An 18,587-nucleotide genomic window follows, 5' to 3' on the forward strand; every position below is an offset into this window, starting at 1 on the left:
TCCATAGATGAGAAGCTATTATTATTATTATTATTATTATTAAGCTGCAGAAGAGAAGACTGATATGAGATAAGGTTATATGCAAGAATGACATTAGTAAGTCACTGAGAGAGGGCAGAGAGTGGGAATATTGATGGGTGAGTTCAGGAATCTTAGCAGGACAAGACTCATAGGGGGCTGTAAGCTAGTTTCAATACTTTACATTTTATTCTGGAGGATCGTCAGCCATTGAAAGAACTGCAATACTTGGAAGGTAGACCGAATAATGGAGCCATTGATTGATAAAAATCCGCTAGCAGTGAAGAAGATAGGGTGAATAGTATTTTTCTTATTCCTTTTAGTGCTTTCGAGATGTCCATGAGCAATGGATGAAAAACAATTTGAAATATTGGCTAATACTGAGGGAGTTAGTTCTTCGGATGAGAGATGGAACTGGATGTGAATTGTGTGCAGAGTTCCGGGGCTAAATTTATCAAGGTGCGAGTTTGAAAACGTGAAGATGTTGCCTATAGCAACCAATCAGATTCTAGTTATCATTTATTTAGTACATTCTACAAAATGCCAGCTAAAATCTGATTGGTTACTATAGGCAACATCTCCACTTTTTCAAACCTGCAGCTTGATAAATTTACCCCTTGGAGTTCTTCATCATCAGCTATTTATATAGCACCACTAATTCTGCAGCGCTGTACAGAGAAATCACTCCCATCAGTCACTGCCCCAATGGAGCTTACAGTCTAAATTCCCTAACGTACACACAGAGAAAGAGTAGGGTCAATTTGATGGCAGCCAATTAACCTACCAATATGTTTTTGGAGTGTGGGAGGAAACCCACGGAGAACATACAAACTCCACACAGATAAGGCCATGGTCAGGAATTGAACTTATGACCCCAGTGCTGTGAGGCAGAAGTGCTAACCACTAAGCCACTGTACTGAGTCCTTAAGGGGATATTCATGTTCTAAGATATATTATGTAAACTAAAACCAAGAATAGGGCAGTTACTTAAGCTGGTAAGATGTGGGCTGATCCTGCCTTTCGATACATAGGATATGATATTACTACACGTATGGGCACATAATAAAAGAATATAACAAATCCATTTGTCAGACAGACGTGATAACCAGGAGAGGGCAGCATCTCCAAGGAGTGTTTGTAAAAGCAGAAGGTAGTCAACCGTTTTGAAACACAGAAGAGAATGAGGTGTTGGAAAGGTTTGCATTGTGGGTTTGTTGCAGGAACAACATTGACTAGTTTTGTGAGTAACCACTGACTATACTATAACATAACTGTAATCATTATTATATCTACTAACAAGTCAGGAACTAGTAATTTGGATTCTGTGCAGCAAGTGTGTGCGTTTTTTTTAAAAATAAACCCTACTATTTTGTTGCCCACCACAATATCTATTACCGGAAATAAACATTATACGCACACGCCTAGTACACTCATAAAAAAATGCAATTCTAAATAAAATGTTAGACTTTAACAAATAATGTTTCCATTTCATGGACATTCAAAGTTACTAAGGCACCCCATATGAATACCTCCCAACATTTAGATTCACAAATTGAGATAAAATAAGCTCTGCTTGTTCAATCTAATATCTGCCCACAAATGCACGGTTTTGAGTAAAACACTACCCACTTTTGGTTATGCACCACCCCTTTTGCAGCACATGAATCGGGATGTACCACCAAAATTAGGACAGTTGGAAGGTATGCTTTTCACATTATTATTATAAATTCTAAGTAAATTCCAAGTTCCAAGTACAGATGCTCACTGACCCCCGTGAAGTGGTTTTGGTTTTGGATCTGGATTAGCTTTCAGTTTTGGTTTTGGTTTTTGTTTTGGCAAAACCACCCTCGTGTGTTTTGGTTTTGGATCTGTATTTTTTTAGAAAAATATGCTAAAATCACATAATTTTGCTCTTTTATTTTTTGATCCTCCGTTACTATTAACCTCAATAACACTAATTTCAAGTCATTTGCAGTCAATGTTGACCACCTTACAGATCACAATATTATTTTCATACACTTTCGGACAAATTCTGCAGCGACCTGGCTGGATGCTAAGCGACAGAGCAATGACTCAAACACACGGCAGTTCCTACCACATCTAGGACACATTGGCACACAGCAGTGGCAGAAAAGAAAAGTGGTGCAATATGGAATTGTCCTTGGGCCCTCCTACCCACCCTTATGTTAGATCCTAAAAAGGACATGCACACTTTAACAAACCAAGCACTTCAGCCACAAAAGTGCCTGAAGTGCTTGGTGTGTTTGGGCCCCCACAAAACAAGGTAACTGTGGCCTTAAGCCACCTAAGGTAACAGTGCTGTTAATTAACTCTACTGTGGCAAGATGTTGTTGTTGTCATCATCCTCATCCTGTTGCAATTCCAAAGTGACATCCTCAATTGGTGTATCACCGGCTACACTCGGGCTGTTCAGGCACACATCTGCAGAAATGCTGAAAGGGGCCTTCTTTATAGGTACACTCTCAGAATGGTCACGATTACACATAGCACTCGTGGATGGACTCTCCTCAGGGATTGGTGTCATTTCTGAATCTGAACATACATTTTCCTCTAATGCCTTACTGTTTTCTTACAGTTCAGCTTTTACACGTAAAAGTATTTGGACACCCCTTTTGGAGTCCGAATGACAAGGTCTTGCTTGGTCACCACTGACCTTACAAGAAGATGCATCAGTAACGCTTTCAGATCTCGCACTCATAGAGAAAGGCGAAGGCCTCATTATTTCTTTGCCATATTTGTATAGGTTACACCTGTATTTTTAAGGCTACCAACTACACAAAAGAATGATGTGGCTAAAAATAGAAGTCATAGTTTAAATTATAATATTTATTATATCATCAAGTAATTTTAAATAAATTACAGCTGTTACTGCAGTAACTCACCATCGGGCAGAAGTGGAGCTTGGTCAGTGTTGAAAGCATCAGGCATCGGTGCATTTGAACTGCAGCCTTGCCATCCAGGAGAAGGTGAGAGTTGTTATTTTTTTTACACTCCACCTTGAACCAAATACTGACATATTTATTTATATATTGTTTGTTTTAGACCGCCAGAGTATGGGGAGGGTTGGCTGAAACTTTGCCTAGGGTGCCTAGAGACCTTGCACCAGTCTTGGTCATGTGGTAGGTCAAGGGTACCCGGCCACAGGTAGCCTTGATGCTAAGGTGCAGGCTTAAATGTTTTGATAAAAATATGAACCAATACCTCATGTTTGTATTTTGGTTAACAATCAAATTCAAGGTCAAGACAGAGGTTAGTACTCAAATAGAATTCAAACTGAAGCATCTGCAAATCAGAACCTATGGTAACTGAAATGTCAGGCCTTGAACTACAAAGGCATATTTGGTGCTTGTTCATCATGGCAATTGTGGAGCCAACTACAAATGAAACAGGCCAATCCCCCCCCCCCCCCTCTTCTGAAAAGGACTTTGGCACGCCCACATCATTCACACCCACATTTATTAATTGACACAACAATGAGCACATGGGAAAGCTCCGGATTATAAATTAGACAGACTGTCCCCATTTTGGTGTGAACAGTCTATCAACAGATTCAGCGTCACCAGAATGACTACATCCCAATATACTTCACCACATAGGACCCCTTGATTAGTATAAGTTACCTTGAATAGTGATAGGCTATTTGGCCTCTACATGAATGTAGGCCTGCACTTCTTATTGAATGTCTATTTATATTAAAAAGCTCAATGCAGCAGAGACTGTTTTTGATTGGACAGCTGTTTGATATTTAACAATAGAGACCATCCCATGACACTATATTAAGTATTGTCATGTTACCAGAAACTACAGCCTATAAGTCTACCTGCCAACTACACACTGTTGAAGGAGTCATTTTGTGGGCTAAAAATTCACTAAGAATTAGTTAGCTGGAACTTGTAGTTCCACAACAACTGGTAGCATAAAATATCACACCGGTACTGTGTGTGTCTTATTAACTGCTTTAAACACTACACAAAACTTTTATAATTAACATTTAATGAGCACTCATCACCGACTTACCCTGGAGGCAGCCATCTCATTGGCTGCATGCTTATAATATTGGTTCAGCCAATCGGTTTACTAGGAAATAGTAACATCATTACGGAACCTTCTTATCAATATTTCATGAGCTACAAGATACTATTGACTCTGAATTTATAACCTGCATTCTAAAGAATATTGCTTCATCCCACAAACTGCCGTCTGTAAGGGGAGGTGACGTTCTTTAAATGCTCCTATGATGTGGTTACAAGCCTTATTGAAGCTGTAATACGTGCACCAAGTTATCAAAATGCCAAAGCTGTTATTTCATAACAGATCCTGAGTCATGAAAGAATGAAGTTAAAGACCATGCGGAAAACAATTCATAATTCTCTCTCCATGCCTCAATGACAATTGTTCATCCCTGTATCACACTTTTTTCAAGCACCTTTTTGGATTCCTGCACAGTTTAACCCCTTTCCCCAGCCGTGTGAATGGTAACGTCCTGGCTGTTCCACCTGCTGAGCTTCTTCTCGGGTGATGTAATAATTCATACTTGTCAACTTTGGCACAAAGCTCTCCGAGAGGTGGCTTCATCACAGGGGCGTGGCCATGCAAATTGCTTCTTTAGACCACTCCCCTGCCAAACTTTGTCAGTTTTGGCTTATCACAGCAGGTGGCAAGGGCCAGGGTGACGCGATTTGCCCCGCCCCCACCCACTTCACCAACAAAGAGGGCAGGCTGCGGAATGTAGCCCTGCTCTCCCGGGAGTCCGGGAGAACTCCCAAAAATTTGGACCCCGGGAGAGTCGGCAACTAATAACTGTGATCGGTATTTCAAAAAGAGGCAACTTTTTTATTTGTAAACACCATAGCGCAGGAAGAAAATTAGTCTTGGAATTGAATGTCAATTTTCATTCTTACATTATTTATTTTTTTCATTTAGTGTCATCCAGCCCAAATTGGAGATGGGTGTAACCTCAGTACGCTTTCATTCAAACGATTTGATGCGTGTGTATACTAGATCAGTGTGAGATAAATATGTATATTACACCAGGAAAATGATTTGGATACAGTCATTTTAGAGTTAATAAAGCTTTGTGGCACTTACTATATATTGTCACAGGACCAGCTTTATTTTGGAAATCACCTTGAGTCCTGGAATCTCCCTAACATGCCTTCACTTTCACTACTGTCTGACACATTAGATTACGTTCTGCTGTAGAAAAGCAGCTGTTATATATTTTTTTTTATACATTTTTTTTTTTTTATTCAGAACTCTTACTAGTGAGATGCATGAATGAGTAATTTCTAGGTAAACATTTATACTCGTGGGTACTCAGAAATATGTTTTCGCACGTTTTCATCAGGTGGTAAGGGACACAAAACAATCATTCCCAACTTTCCTGATTTAAGCGGGACAGTCCCGGTTTGAGGCCTTTGTCCTGCCATCCTGATCGGGACAGCTTTGGAAGGGTGGGAAATTTGGGAGGTGTGTCCAGGGCCGGATTAAGGGAATGGAGGCTCCTGGGCTAAGGGGGCCTCCATTCCCCCGTGAGGCCCCCCCCCCGGTGAGTCGAGCCGCCCGCCCCCCTAACCCCCCCTTCCCGGCACTTACCTCCTTCTCCTCCTTCCCTGGCGCGCTGTACGCTCTTTACTGAGGAGATCTCATGAGAGTGAGACTCACGAGATCTCCTCAGTAAGGAGACTACAGCGCGCCGGGGAAGGACCACAGTGAAAGTGCTCAGCAGCACTGATCGCGCCGGGGGCGCCCCCCCCCCTGACCGATCAATACTGCTGTTGAGCACTTTCAAGGGCTCCCTGGATGCCAGAGGCCCCTGGGCTGTAGCCCAGTTAGCCCCATGGTTAATCCGGCCCTGGGTGTGTCTCATTCTCTGCTGCTCAGTGCGGCCGCACTGTGGTGCGCACAGCAATTAATGGGGTTAGGAGGGAAGTAGAGTGAGGGCCAGCCTAGCACCTTCAAAGGGCTAGGCATGCCCTGGGGGGCAAAGTGACCACGCCCTCTGCCCCAATGCCGGATTATTCACAAATTATGGGAGGTATGCAAAATGGTTGAGAAACTGGTTTGGCTTGGGGAAATTTAAAACCTACTTTTCTGATCTCCCCTCTGGGAGATTGGGGGGGAATTCTGTGAAGTCAAATGAGATGGCAATTTGCACCATCCCGCAGTGCCCGCTGCGACACAACAGGGGCGGATCTAGAAAATAGTTTTACCAGGGGCGATTTAGGGGGGGGGCGATTTAGGCCCAGACCCCTTTATGACAGCTAAGGCTGCCTACGGCTGCACACTGTGTGCAGGTCCGTTCAGCAGAGACAGGCAGGGAGAGTGTGCTGCCCGGCCGTTCTGATTGTTATAAACACAATCACAGCAGCCGGGCAGCACACTGTCCCTGCCTGTCTCTGCTGAACGGACCTGCACACAGCGTGCAGCCGCCGGCACCAAGCCCCTGCTAGGGTGGGTCCTGATTGACCCCCCCCCCCCCCCCCCCCCCTCCTGCATCCGCCACTGCGACACAATGACACAATTTGCATCATCCCGCTTAAAAGTTAAAACGCACCATTACGCCATATTCGGGGAGATTGCCAGACTCTCTCGGGACCCCAGGAGATCACCCACTATTTCGGGAGTCTTATATACATTCCAGCAGAGTCGGCAAGAAGGGTCTGAAATAGTTTTATAACCCTTATTATTAATTCCCTCACACAGTTTGTCCTCTAGATGCTAAAACCTTTCATCTCTGATACATTTTATAATGGTATAATCAATGTGTCATTAAAACATGTTGTCCATCTTTATTTCAATTTGCTAGTAAATAAAATGTTTAATGGTTGTGAGCTAAGCCCAGCACTGATACTGAGAGACAGAAAAGCATTAGGTTGAGAGAGGCGTTTACCCAGCAACTAGTGATGAAGGCTGAGGAGCTCTGCCATTGGCTGGATTTTCCAAGATGAGATGTGATTGGAGGTTTTTTGGTATTACAAAATTTATGGTCATGCTATTAACTGAGATAAACTTCTTACTGTTTAAAGATGCAGGAGTCTTATAGAGCAAGGTGACCATACAAGACCCTGCAGAAGATACTACATATCCCTGAAGATGCTGCACACATAAAGGAGAACAGGAGTTATATATACAGATGTTTTGGACCTGGTCTATATAAGCTTATTTCAACATTCTGGAAGGTGGGTGCTGTATATAGGAATGAACTGGACCCCAGACAGACAGAAGGTTGGTATTCTGTCATGTGCTCTGATTGCAGTAAACTAATATATGTATAGTCCTCTATTCCATCTGCTCTTCACTTCTTTTACAGATTGATGTTACCCTTACATTCCAGTAACAAGGCTCATACTGGTGCATTGAAGCTTACTGTATGCTGTGTGACTTATACTTAAATATAAGCTCTTATTTAGTTCTCATTCTGCACTTGGAAGATCTAGAAACATGCAAGTCCCGGACCTTAGGCAGTCTATGTATAGTCTCTGCACTGTGGTGCTACTGCTCCCCCTGCTGGCTGTGCAGGCTCAAGACGGTAATAATGTCAATATTCAATTCCATTTGTTACAAAATATACTATATCCAAATAGATTTATTATTTGTCTATTCAAGAAGTAGCAGAAAGATAGGTTCATTATATGCATTGCTGGTGTGAGCAGGGTATTATTATTACTTTGGTTTTGCGTTTATGTTAACCCAGAAATAATATTTACTAAAAGTCTGAGAATTGTAAATGTTACAGTACTACACCGTTTTCTCTCTGCATGATTATTTCCCCCTCCATTCCTCACACTTTCTCCCTCTTCCATCTGGTATTTATCCCCATCTGATCTCATTATACTCTCATGTTTGTATCTCAGATAACAATGACCACTCACTAAACCAGGTGCTGTTCTGCCAGCCAAGTGAGCCGGCCTCGGGGCTCCTGAAGATGTTTGATGAAGATCAGATGTTCAGTTACAACTTCAATGATCGTTCCACCAGCCCCTGGATGAAGCAGTTTGATAAGTGGAGCGGGGAGGCTTTCCCCAACCCCTCAGATATAGCTCTACATGCGGGGCTCTGCAGCAGATATCTGCAGAACTTCACCGAGGCGGTGGAAGGCGTCATGCCTGAGAACAGAGGTAAGAGGTCACAAACCTGCGGGATTTGTGTATACAGTTCATGGTGAAACAACAGCATATGCAGTGACACAGGGTTGCATACGGTAATATTGAAGCAGACGCAGCTCTTGGCAGGAAACCGTATCCAGTATAAGAGGTGTTGGTGTTTTCTATAATGGTGCAAGATATTAGAGCAGCAGGAACTGAATATTGTAACACAGGTACCATGGTCCTCATCTATCCCAACGTGGATAGATGAGGACCCTCCCTTTGTATTGTTGCCAATCGTGTTGTCTGTTGCGCTCATTGCTATTTCACTGACCTCATCCACATCAGACTGCATCACTGAAGTGTGTTATTGTAGTGCATATGTAACCCACCAATGCGGACCTATCAATTGTTCTCTGCAGATGGCCTGTTAGGGACCTGTCCTTATAACCAGCAACTGCACAGGTGTCATGGTCTTGGTGGCCTGTGGTCTCCTGCACTGCTTATACTAGCTCTCGAGTATGTCAAGGAACTTGACCTCGTTCTAGTGGGTAATGGGGAGACCATGACTTGGTGGTCAGTGAAAAACTTTGTAGGAGGTTAAGAAATGTGGGGGATGTAGATGTCTACAACCAAGCATTTCAAATGTAATTATTAGGGCAGATAGGGTCAATATGTTGTCTACTGGGTGCTCAGATTCGAGTTAATAGATAGATGGTTAATCTTGGTACGTATGTGTATATTCAAGGACATCCAATTCTACCTGTGCCACGAAAAGAACTTAGGGAGGTTGGTTAAAGAAGCAAGGTTTTGTAGAACTAGGACAACTTAACGATCAGCTTCCAGTAGGCTGAACATTAATGGGGAAGGTACAGATGTGTTAGTGGGAAGATAGATAGACGTCTGGAGGAAATTGTAAACCAGACATTGTTCAGAGAAGGGAGAGGTGAGCTAGGAACAGTGGGCGAGACTGTGTACCTTGTAAGCAGAGCTTAGTTAGGGGAACTGGGGGAGGAGCGCAGTCACGGGTTACAACAGGAAACAAGGAAGTACTCGGAAATAAATCTGAGCAGGATTTGGTAACTAACGCTGGAAGTCCTCCAAAAAAGTTAGGTAAACTTGAGTTTGGACATAACAGAAACAAGACTGGATGAGACACGTGACTGGGCGATACATTTGGTCATGTGTTGGAAGAGGGGGAGGGGTGTGTCGATATATATTGCATCCTGTATAAGATCTAGCCCATGAGAGGACTATTAAAATGTAGAGTCCTTATGGGTTATATATTTGGCTGATTGGGATCTGTAAAAGTGTCTATAGTCAATTATTAATGCAAATGGAAATTAGCAAAGCATATGGTAGTTCTAATTATAGGGGATTTGATTTGCCAAGGAAAAATAAATGGGACACTGAATCTCATAGGACGCAATTTTTTACTGTTATGGTCTTGCTTATATATCACAACTTATACACACACCATATGTAATTGATACATTTAAGGGGAGATTACATTTAAACAGTGCTATTATTCCAGTATAGCTAAGCATCATATATCATATCTGTCCTCCCTTTAGGTGGTACGCATGTGTCTGTTTTTACCGCACATCCCCTCAGTATGGGAGCGACCAACACATTGATCTGTTTAATAAACGATGTCTATCCTCCTGCGCTGACCATCACCTGGAGGAAGAACGCGGAGGTGTTGTCTAGAGACTTAGACTCGTACGGATACTTCGCTTTGGGTGACCTGACCTTCCAGGCGATCTCCTACCTCAACGTCACTCCGCACTATAATGATGTTTTCTCCTGCGACGTACAAGTGGCGGGGGATAACAGAACTATTGTAGCGTACTGGGGTAAGTACATCCAATATCGCTGAAGAAGGAAGAGGGACAGATTTTCCTCTCCAGCAATACCCTACTATCTATTGCTTAATCACTTTCCTAGTTTATGGACATCTGTGTATATTTAGCTGGGAGCAGCCATTTTGTGGGCGGAACTAATGGGTAGTCCATCCCTTTATCAGGAAATGAGACACAGAGGGGTAAATGTATCAAGCTGAGAGTTTTGTGGCGGGTTTGAAAAACCAATCAGATTCTTGCTATTATTTATTTAGTACATTCTACAAAATTATAACTAGAATCTGATTGGTTGCTATAGGCAACATCTTCACTTTGACCACTGCATATGTGATAGGGAATAGACTCCAAGGTAGCACCTTTTAGTCAGTCACTAGTGTTTAGGTGCAACACACGGGTCTCCACCAAGTATTTCAGTGGTTGAGCATAAATTATCTTTAAACGGCATTGACTGTACAGAATATATCACATTTCTCTGGCTAATGTCATACTTGGACTTGTAAACTCCATCTCTGGCGCTGCTTTTATCTCCACTTTACTTTCAGTCAGGTTCACTTGTTTTCCATGCACAGAATTAAATGACATCTCATTGTCTCAGACAGACTTTCTGTTTTCCAATGAAGATGTCAAGGTGTCCTCCTTATCCCTTTGATATGTTACTGCTATACTTTCTTTCAACGCATTTTGCAGATACAATTTTATTTCCTGGCTCCTCTGTACAAGAACATCATTCTTTTTCTTCAAACGTTGATGTTTTTTATAACTCTGCTTCTTCCTTCCTGATTTCCCCATCTGGATGTGAAACCATCTTGTTTTGGTCTCTTATGCAGACTTTTCCTGCTTCCCTCTTTCTTCTTAGCAACCTATTTGTGGTAATCACAACATGTATAAAACACCCTTGACCAGAGGTAAACGGACTATCGACCTCTTTCACAGACAGATTAGTTTGTCTTCTTACTGACCATCTTCTGCATGTCTGTGTCATAAATACGGACACACTCTTACCCAGAGGTATCCTCCTTCTGTTCTTTCTGGACCTCCAGCTTTGTCTGTTTGTTTACATTTTTCTTCAGTGTTTTCTTTTGGAAACTCGCCCCATCCGATAACTCATCATTAGAATCCTGCAAATGCTGAATTATTTTGGTAAATAAACATTTCCTTGGGAAGAAACAATCCACACGAGTTCCCAAGAGCCGCCATCTTGCTTCACCTCATCGGTTAGCTCTTTGGGCTCACTCTCTAGAGCCTGGCTGACCTATTCTAAGTCCTCTTTCACCCGTGTCATCTCCAGCTGCTCAGACAGGTTCTCAGCGGCTTGTCTATGTTTCTGTTCTAGCTCTTGGATTTGTGCCTCATGTATCCGCACTTCCTCATCCTCTGAGCTGACCAAGTCCTCCATCTCTTCGTGCAGTTGCTTGTTGAGTCTTTTTAATTCAGCCTGAAACTCAAGGAAAAAAAATACACATTTCCAGCGCATGGCGCAGTGACGTGAAAAAAAGTAGTGCGTTTTGCAAATACAAAATGACACAATAAACCAGAATGTTTATACTCTTCTGTTGAAGATAGATAGGTTTTGAGCGTTATAATATATGGACTCTTACCCTATTCTTTCCCTGTTGGACCTGGCATACACTTCTCCACGTTGTCTCCCGATAAGTGTATTCGTGATGGAGCTCTTTCCAGGGTAGATTTCTTGAGGGGATAGAGGGTAGTTCCAAAAAAAGTAGACCCTCCTTCTCCGTCCGTGCGTGGAACGCAGGCCAAAGGGCACTTCCTGTTTCTACGGGTGCCTCAAAGGCTCATGAGGTCTACATGCAAAATGATGTTAGCCCTTCTGCTCCACGAGAGGTTTCTGTCCTCCGTGAGCTCGCCTTAGGACACCTGAGTTATGGTTTTACAGGTGTACCGCCCCAGTCAAACTCACCACCTGTCTACATGCAAAATAATGGTAACCAACGCGTTTCGTCCTCAATAGGACTTTCTCATGAGAAAGTCCTTTTATGTTGTCATTTTCCACTCTAGCAGCAGGTTCACTTTTAAAGGAAAAGCGCTAATGTTTTATGTGTATTTTGAAACTCAGGAAGTGGGCCAAGACCAGTGGTTCGGTCTCTTTATCTCGAACCTCTGCTTCTGCAAGATCACATTCTACTGCATATTTGGCAGAAATGGTTTTCTCCTCACTGAGTAACAGATACAATTCTGCATCTTCTCTCGTAGAGTTTTTTTTTACTGAAACTCAAAACCACTAAGGGCGATTTTTATTTTTTTATTTTATTTTTTTACCGTTTTCAACTATTAATTGGGTCTCTTCAGCATTTTTTTATCTCTTTCACTCTTTTTTACCCACTCAGGTTGGACTTGTTCCTAAAAAACATTGAAGTGATGATATTAGAACTCACAGTTTATCCAGACATTAAAGGAGTTTATACACATACTATTGGCATCACTTGTGCATTATAAAGTTATTTGGTTACTTTGGCAAGTGATATGTGGTTTTCAGAAGCCTTTGCTCAGTAACTCCTGAGATTTATATTCAATTCATGTTCCAGTGTCCGGCTTTAGTATATTACAGTGTTAAGTTTTAACTCTAATTATGTTTAGTTCCAGACTACCCCGTCCCGTCTGATCTATTGGAGAATGCCGTGTGTGGTTTAGGTTTTGCTCTCGGCATTGTCTTCCTCCTTGTGGGTTCCGTGTTCCTCTATTTGGCTTGGAAACTGCGGAACACTGGTAAGTTTGATGCTTCCTGTGTTTAGTTTAAAGAGGAGGGTTGTCAATAATGTTCAGGTTATGCGTTGATTTAGTTACAGCAATATATTTCACTACCCTGTTACTCTGTGATGAGACAAAGAAAATAACTAGTAATTCCTGGGGGAGGATTTTGTGTTGTGAGGCTGTAATCACAAATACCTAAAACAATCCAAGAGAGTATGATTTATGTTATAATATATAATGTATATATATTTATAAAGAGTCTACATCCTTTACAACACAGTTATAAATACATTATAAATATTAGAAATCGCACAACAGGAGTAAGGGCTCAGAAATAAATATAATCTAAGTATTGATTTGCTTCTTTAATGTTTGTCTTCCTTTGTGATAAGATATTGTAAAATACATAAAGTTCTATTGCGAAAGGCAACAAGATACAGGAGCAATGGTTTCCGGCTTTCTGATATACTGAAGCAAACCATCTGTTTTAGAGGGATGTAGTATAATGAACATTTACAAAAGAGGATGTCCACAAACATTTTCTACAAACGGATAAAACGTCTTCAAGAGTTTTCAGCCTTGGCCAGGCTGGCCTTGCTCTTGGAGATTTGTAATGGTCTGATCCCAGAGACCACATTTCACTGCATTAGGACTATAGTTGTTCCTTCTCCCTCCTGCTGGTGTCACCAGCCAAGCCCTGATAAATATGGTGGCATGACATGGTTTGCTGAAGCTACATGTCAGTGATGACCCAAACAGGGTTATTTAAATAATCACTGGTAGATTAACAACCTTTTTGTGTGGATATCCCATTTAATATGGTTAGTAGCCTATTGTGTAGATCTCTCACTAACCACGCGTTTCACTATCGGCTAGAAGAAATGATGGTGTATTTTCTTCTTCTCCCATAAATCCAATTACTATGTTACAAAGTTTTTCTGAGTATAATCTAGATTTGTAACCTACATAAAGTGTAATCTCTCTTGAGTGGCAAAAGTTGGTTAGCCACACTCTAAACCACCCTTAAAGTATGTTTTATCTCTGCCCAGGAAAGCTGGAGTGGTATCGCTGAGCCCTCCTACAAAACTCGCTATGCGGCCCAGTGATGCCGCATACGCTCCTGATTGTGTAAGCAGTCATTATATGTATATATTCTGTCTATATGTGTACTAGACTGGAATATTGTGTAGTTTTAGTGTGAATGGTGACCTGTTACTTTTCCTGCCCTGATTTCCAATTCTGAAAGAAGTTTATGAAATTGTTTCTCACGTCTCCCCTGTTTTGTACCCAACAGATTGAATCAGTTGGACTCTGCATCTCTTCACTTCATCTCTGCGAAAATTAAAAGATGGATTCCAATAACAACGGTGCTTTGGTTTAGATTCCAGGCCCCCTTGTGACATGATTGTCAGACTTCTCGTAAACTACTGAAATGCGTCATTTTGCTCTTCACCTCTTGCAACCGATGCAACCTCAAAAATACCCCTAGACTTTTTTTTTTGCAGGACTGGTCAAAATAGGAAGTGTTTTTTTGTTTTTTTCCATTGCTCAATATGTGTCATTTCCTGGTTTCCTCAATGCAAATAGCACTGCAGGAGGCATCTGTAACAATCACCAGACCGTTCCAGCTTTTAATACATTATAAAGTACTTTCCTCAGGGAATATGGATCCTGGGACGCTCCATGTTAAACTGTGTTATGCAGTGTTACAAGACCTGCGTGACCGCTCCAGTTGGATCAATGGTCCGTTCTCTGTACAGTCCCTCGCTAGCCAAAGATCACCAACATCAGTAATATCAGTGTGGACGGTTCATCTTACATTATGGATGGAATATAGCCGTAATGTACACGTGTTTTATAAGTGGATGAATGGGATGAAGATAGAAATAACCAATAAAATTGCTTCATTATTGTGTGGATTTGAAAGTAGTTGCTAATGTAGGATGATTTCTGATAGTAAATCATTACTGATCTGGGAGTTCTCACTGATTCCTAAAGGATAATTTATATTACCTGTGCTGCTTTTGTATTTTTGTTTATTGAAGAGATAAAAATGTATCCTTGTTTATTTTTGCTTGGTGGGGATACCTAAAAATACTAACAATATTGCATTGTTGCATGTTATGGAAACTCATTTGATTTATTAAAGTCTGGCGCTGGATGTTAGGAGATGTGCAGAAATAATCTCCTGCCCTGTTGGACAGTCAGTGGAATGTTTCTCATCTGCGGTCAGTTACGTTGAGAAGCAAAGGATCTGGGGCAAGAGACATGACTTGTTCTAGGTATGTATCAAGACTCCATTCAGTTCCAGATTTAGTCAAATATTTATTTATGTTTTAAGCAAGATTGAGCATCATCTCTATTTAGATTTCCCAGCAATCTTAATGCCAAAAAGGACTTGTGAGATTGTATAATTTAGTCACACCTGCTAAATATTAATATGCAAATTAGACCATAGATTTTTTTTAGACATTCATCATAGTCTTTGGTAAAATATCTCCTTATTCAGCCAAACCATAGATCTAGATTTGGTGCATCCATTATTTATTTAAATGCACAAGGAGAGCCAGGGATGGAAAGAGGTTGTAGAGATCAGGGGCTAGAATTACCTAACTGCGGGTTTGAAAAAGTGGAGATGTTGCCTATAGCAACCAATCAGATTCTAGCTTTCATTTTGTAAATTGTACTAAATTAATGATAGCTAGAATCTGATTGGTTGCTATAGGCAACATCTCCACCTTTTTAAACCCGCAGTTTACTAAATATACCCCCAGGTCTTTACGGCATTGTTGTGGAACCCCGGAACAGATGGTTCCCAATAAAATGTATATATACAGTATGATAATCATGTGATAATGTGGGGGCAAAAACAGAATCTGGGATCCCTTCTGGAGGTCCCAATCTACAGGCTGCTCTGATCTAAACCTGACTTCAGTCCTCGCAACACAGTTGAATCTGAACTGTTCCGCTTAAGACACATAATAATTTCTGGATTTTATATGCATGTATTTATTGCTAAATAAATGCATACATAAATAAATGTGACCCTAAACATCATCGTTCTAAGCGAGTCCTACTCCATACGCATTAGAGTTTTTACTTGTGTTCGTTTGATTTCATTTCTGTGCTTCTGCTTCAAGGCATTTAAAAATACACAATAGTCTTTAAAATGCAAGTAAAAATCTATCAAATGCCCGTGGTTATATGGTCTCAGTGTCCTCATAGGCTCCGTAAACCAGACCAGGGTCATCTGTTACAACGTGACCAATGTTGAAATCTGACCGAATGATAAAAATAAAATAAACAGGAAGTTCAGGCGAATGATCTCTTAAGCTCAACTCCTTCGCTGCAGAAGATTTTTCTCACCCCTTTGCTGCACATATTTTGCCACTTTTTGGGCTGGTCACATTCCAACATCTATACTAATCATTATTCGGTGCAGAGATATCATACCATGTTTGTTTCTAAAGACTTTGCATTTTCCAAAAATAACATTGGTTTCTTTATAACGCCTACCAGGGCACAGACAATGTACCAAAAATGTTATTCCATTAAAATTGCAAGAAAGTGAACTGTAAACATGTACGTGGGGTTTTTTCGAGCTAAATTCCACCCAAAAAAACTTTCACAAATTCATATTTATTTTGCTAGTTTGCACGGTCTTACATTTAATGCATAAAGTGTAGAAATAATAATGGCACTCCAAAAAGGCAGAATATGCGAGAACCTAAACATCCGAAGGCATCAAGTTAGGACTCCTTTACCTGTAAAACCCAAGACTGAAAACACATATAATAAAGACAGCCCTGATGTTCCCTTTAGATGTTTGTTGTGATATTTCCAGGTTTTCCACCATTCTCTTCCAGCAGAACTAGGTGCAGATTAGTAATAGTGGGGCGTGTCTTTGTATACAATAACATATATTGTTTGCTAGATGATGCTTCATAGCACGGGGGCTCAGTGGTTAGCACTTCTGCCTCACAGCACTGGGGTCATGAGTTTGATTCCCGAACATGGCCTTATCTGTGAGGAGTTTGTATGTTCTCTCCGTGTTTGCGTGGGTTTCCTCCCACACTCCAAAAACATACTAGAAGGTTAACTGGCTGCTTTCAAATTGACCCTAGTCTGTGTGTGTGTGTGTGTCTGTGTGTGTGTTAGGAAATTTAGACTGTAAGCTCCAATGGGGCAGGGACTGATGTCAGTGAGTTCTCTGTACAGTGCTGCGGAATTAGTGGCGCTATATAAATAGATGATGATAGTATAGAGTTGTGCATATATGTTATCTTGAATCTCACTCCTTCTATATATATATATGCTTACATAAAACACTTTCTAGTAGCAGCTCTTTTTTTTTCCTGTACCCTTTTATAGTTTATTGCGCCATTCTATAGTGGAACACTGTTATTATAATAAAACGTACACTACTAAACAGTGGGTGTGGTATGGGCGGAGCATATGCTCCAGCTGTTAGTTGTGCACTGAAAGTGTAAGTGCCCCACAAGCACATCCTGGAGTCCTTATATCTCACAATTACTAAGATAGAGAGTGGGGGGAGGTGGTGGCAGCGGTACAGAGGTACAGATGTTTAGACAGCTTCACTACATGTCTCCCAAATGTCCTAATTCAGGAGGGACAGTCCTGATTATGGTGTCATTTTTGAACCATGGTGGTAAAGTTGGGCAGTTTGTTCTGTTCATTGCTGCTGTGCTCAAGGGGCCAGTTACAGGCGCGCGCGGCAATGAATAGGTGTTTTAACGGAAGGGGGGGGGATAAGGGGCAGCGCTCCCCCATCGTGACGCGGCCCCACCCACTCTCCCGAGTCAAGGAGCTGAGATGTTGGCAGGTATGTAAATATTATGTTACTGTCCTAAAAGTAGGTGCAAGAAGACAATACTTTTATTTTATTAAAAAAAACTATTGTACACCTCATTCCTTGCATTTTATTTGCTTAACATTAAAAAAACAATACTGATTTTGATTGGCCCCCATATGTGGTTATCCTCAGTGGTTGAAGTGGGAATTTAGAAGTGGTGGTAAGAAAATGTAATGGGAATGTAAAGGCAGCATGAGAAGTAGTGGTATACCATATACCCCCCACTTCCACCACTGTGTGTGTGTGTCTATATATATATATATATAATTTAAGTGACTGGAATGTGGTATTGTTGCAAGGCAGTAGAAGAAGTGGCGGTATGACATACCACCATATACACCCCCTCTTGCACCACTGGTTATCCTCTAATAATCACAATATGCACGGTCCTTTATAAAACTAAAACCATTCAGCTAACAATTTCTTCCCCCACATTATTTATTTATCATATTACCATTCACCTGTACTAAGTCACCCTTCCTGGAATAAAAAAAATGTATTTACTATCTTATTTTGCTTTTATATTACAATTTGGTGTACGGCGCTGCGGAAATCTTGTGACGCCTAACAAATAAAGGATAATAATAATAATAATTTTCCGCACTTTAATTGCAAAAGTTTGAGCAGTGTACATAATACTAATGTTCTAAAATAATAAAATTAATTTGTCAACTTTTTAACAAATAATAATAACAACAGCAACATTACCAACAACAATGATAAAAAATATAAATGTCAACAAATATAAAATACAATTCTAGAACTATGTACAATAAACTATTAAAATGTGAACATAAGAACACTGGGGTCAGCACTCAGACATTATCTTCATCATCTTCCTCATTCTTCTCCCATGAAGTCACTAAAACAGATATTGTACATACTAACATTTTATTGTTTGCCACGGATATCCTGAAATCTTATAGCCAGTTTGATCATTGTCACTAAACACAACAGGCAACCTGACAGCTCACAATAGGCCTGATTCATCAAGGAAAGTAAAGCAAAAAAATG

The 18,587-nt window shown here is 41.0% G+C and overlaps 1 protein-coding gene across 4 annotated transcripts in view; it reads left to right on the plus strand.

The window, feature by feature from the left end:
- LOC142101983 (class II histocompatibility antigen, M alpha chain) overlaps window positions 1-16,272 on the plus strand; it is a 35,114-nt gene extending 18,842 nt beyond the window's left edge. The window contains exons 3-9 of one of the 4 annotated variants that reach the window (XM_075186478.1): window positions 7,068-7,220; window positions 7,352-7,570; window positions 7,922-8,159; window positions 9,701-9,982; window positions 12,587-12,715; window positions 13,750-13,828; window positions 13,995-16,272. In XM_075186478.1, the coding sequence (XP_075042579.1) occupies window positions 7,412-7,570; window positions 7,922-8,159; window positions 9,701-9,982; window positions 12,587-12,715; window positions 13,750-13,772 (831 nt within the window). In that variant the 5' untranslated portion in view covers window positions 7,068-7,220; window positions 7,352-7,411 and the 3' untranslated portion in view covers window positions 13,773-13,828; window positions 13,995-16,272. Of the gene's footprint in view, window positions 1-7,067; window positions 7,267-7,351; window positions 7,571-7,895; window positions 8,160-9,700; window positions 9,983-12,586; window positions 12,716-13,749; window positions 13,829-13,994 lie in introns of those variants that run through there. The other 3 variants (XM_075186477.1, XM_075186479.1, XM_075186480.1) reach the window with 3 other exon arrangements.
- The last annotated feature ends 2,315 nt before the right edge of the window (window positions 16,273-18,587 follow it).

The sequence above is a fragment of the Mixophyes fleayi genome, chromosome 9, assembly GCF_038048845.1.
Source record: "Mixophyes fleayi isolate aMixFle1 chromosome 9, aMixFle1.hap1, whole genome shotgun sequence".
Lineage (NCBI taxonomy): Eukaryota > Metazoa > Chordata > Amphibia > Anura > Limnodynastidae > Mixophyes > Mixophyes fleayi.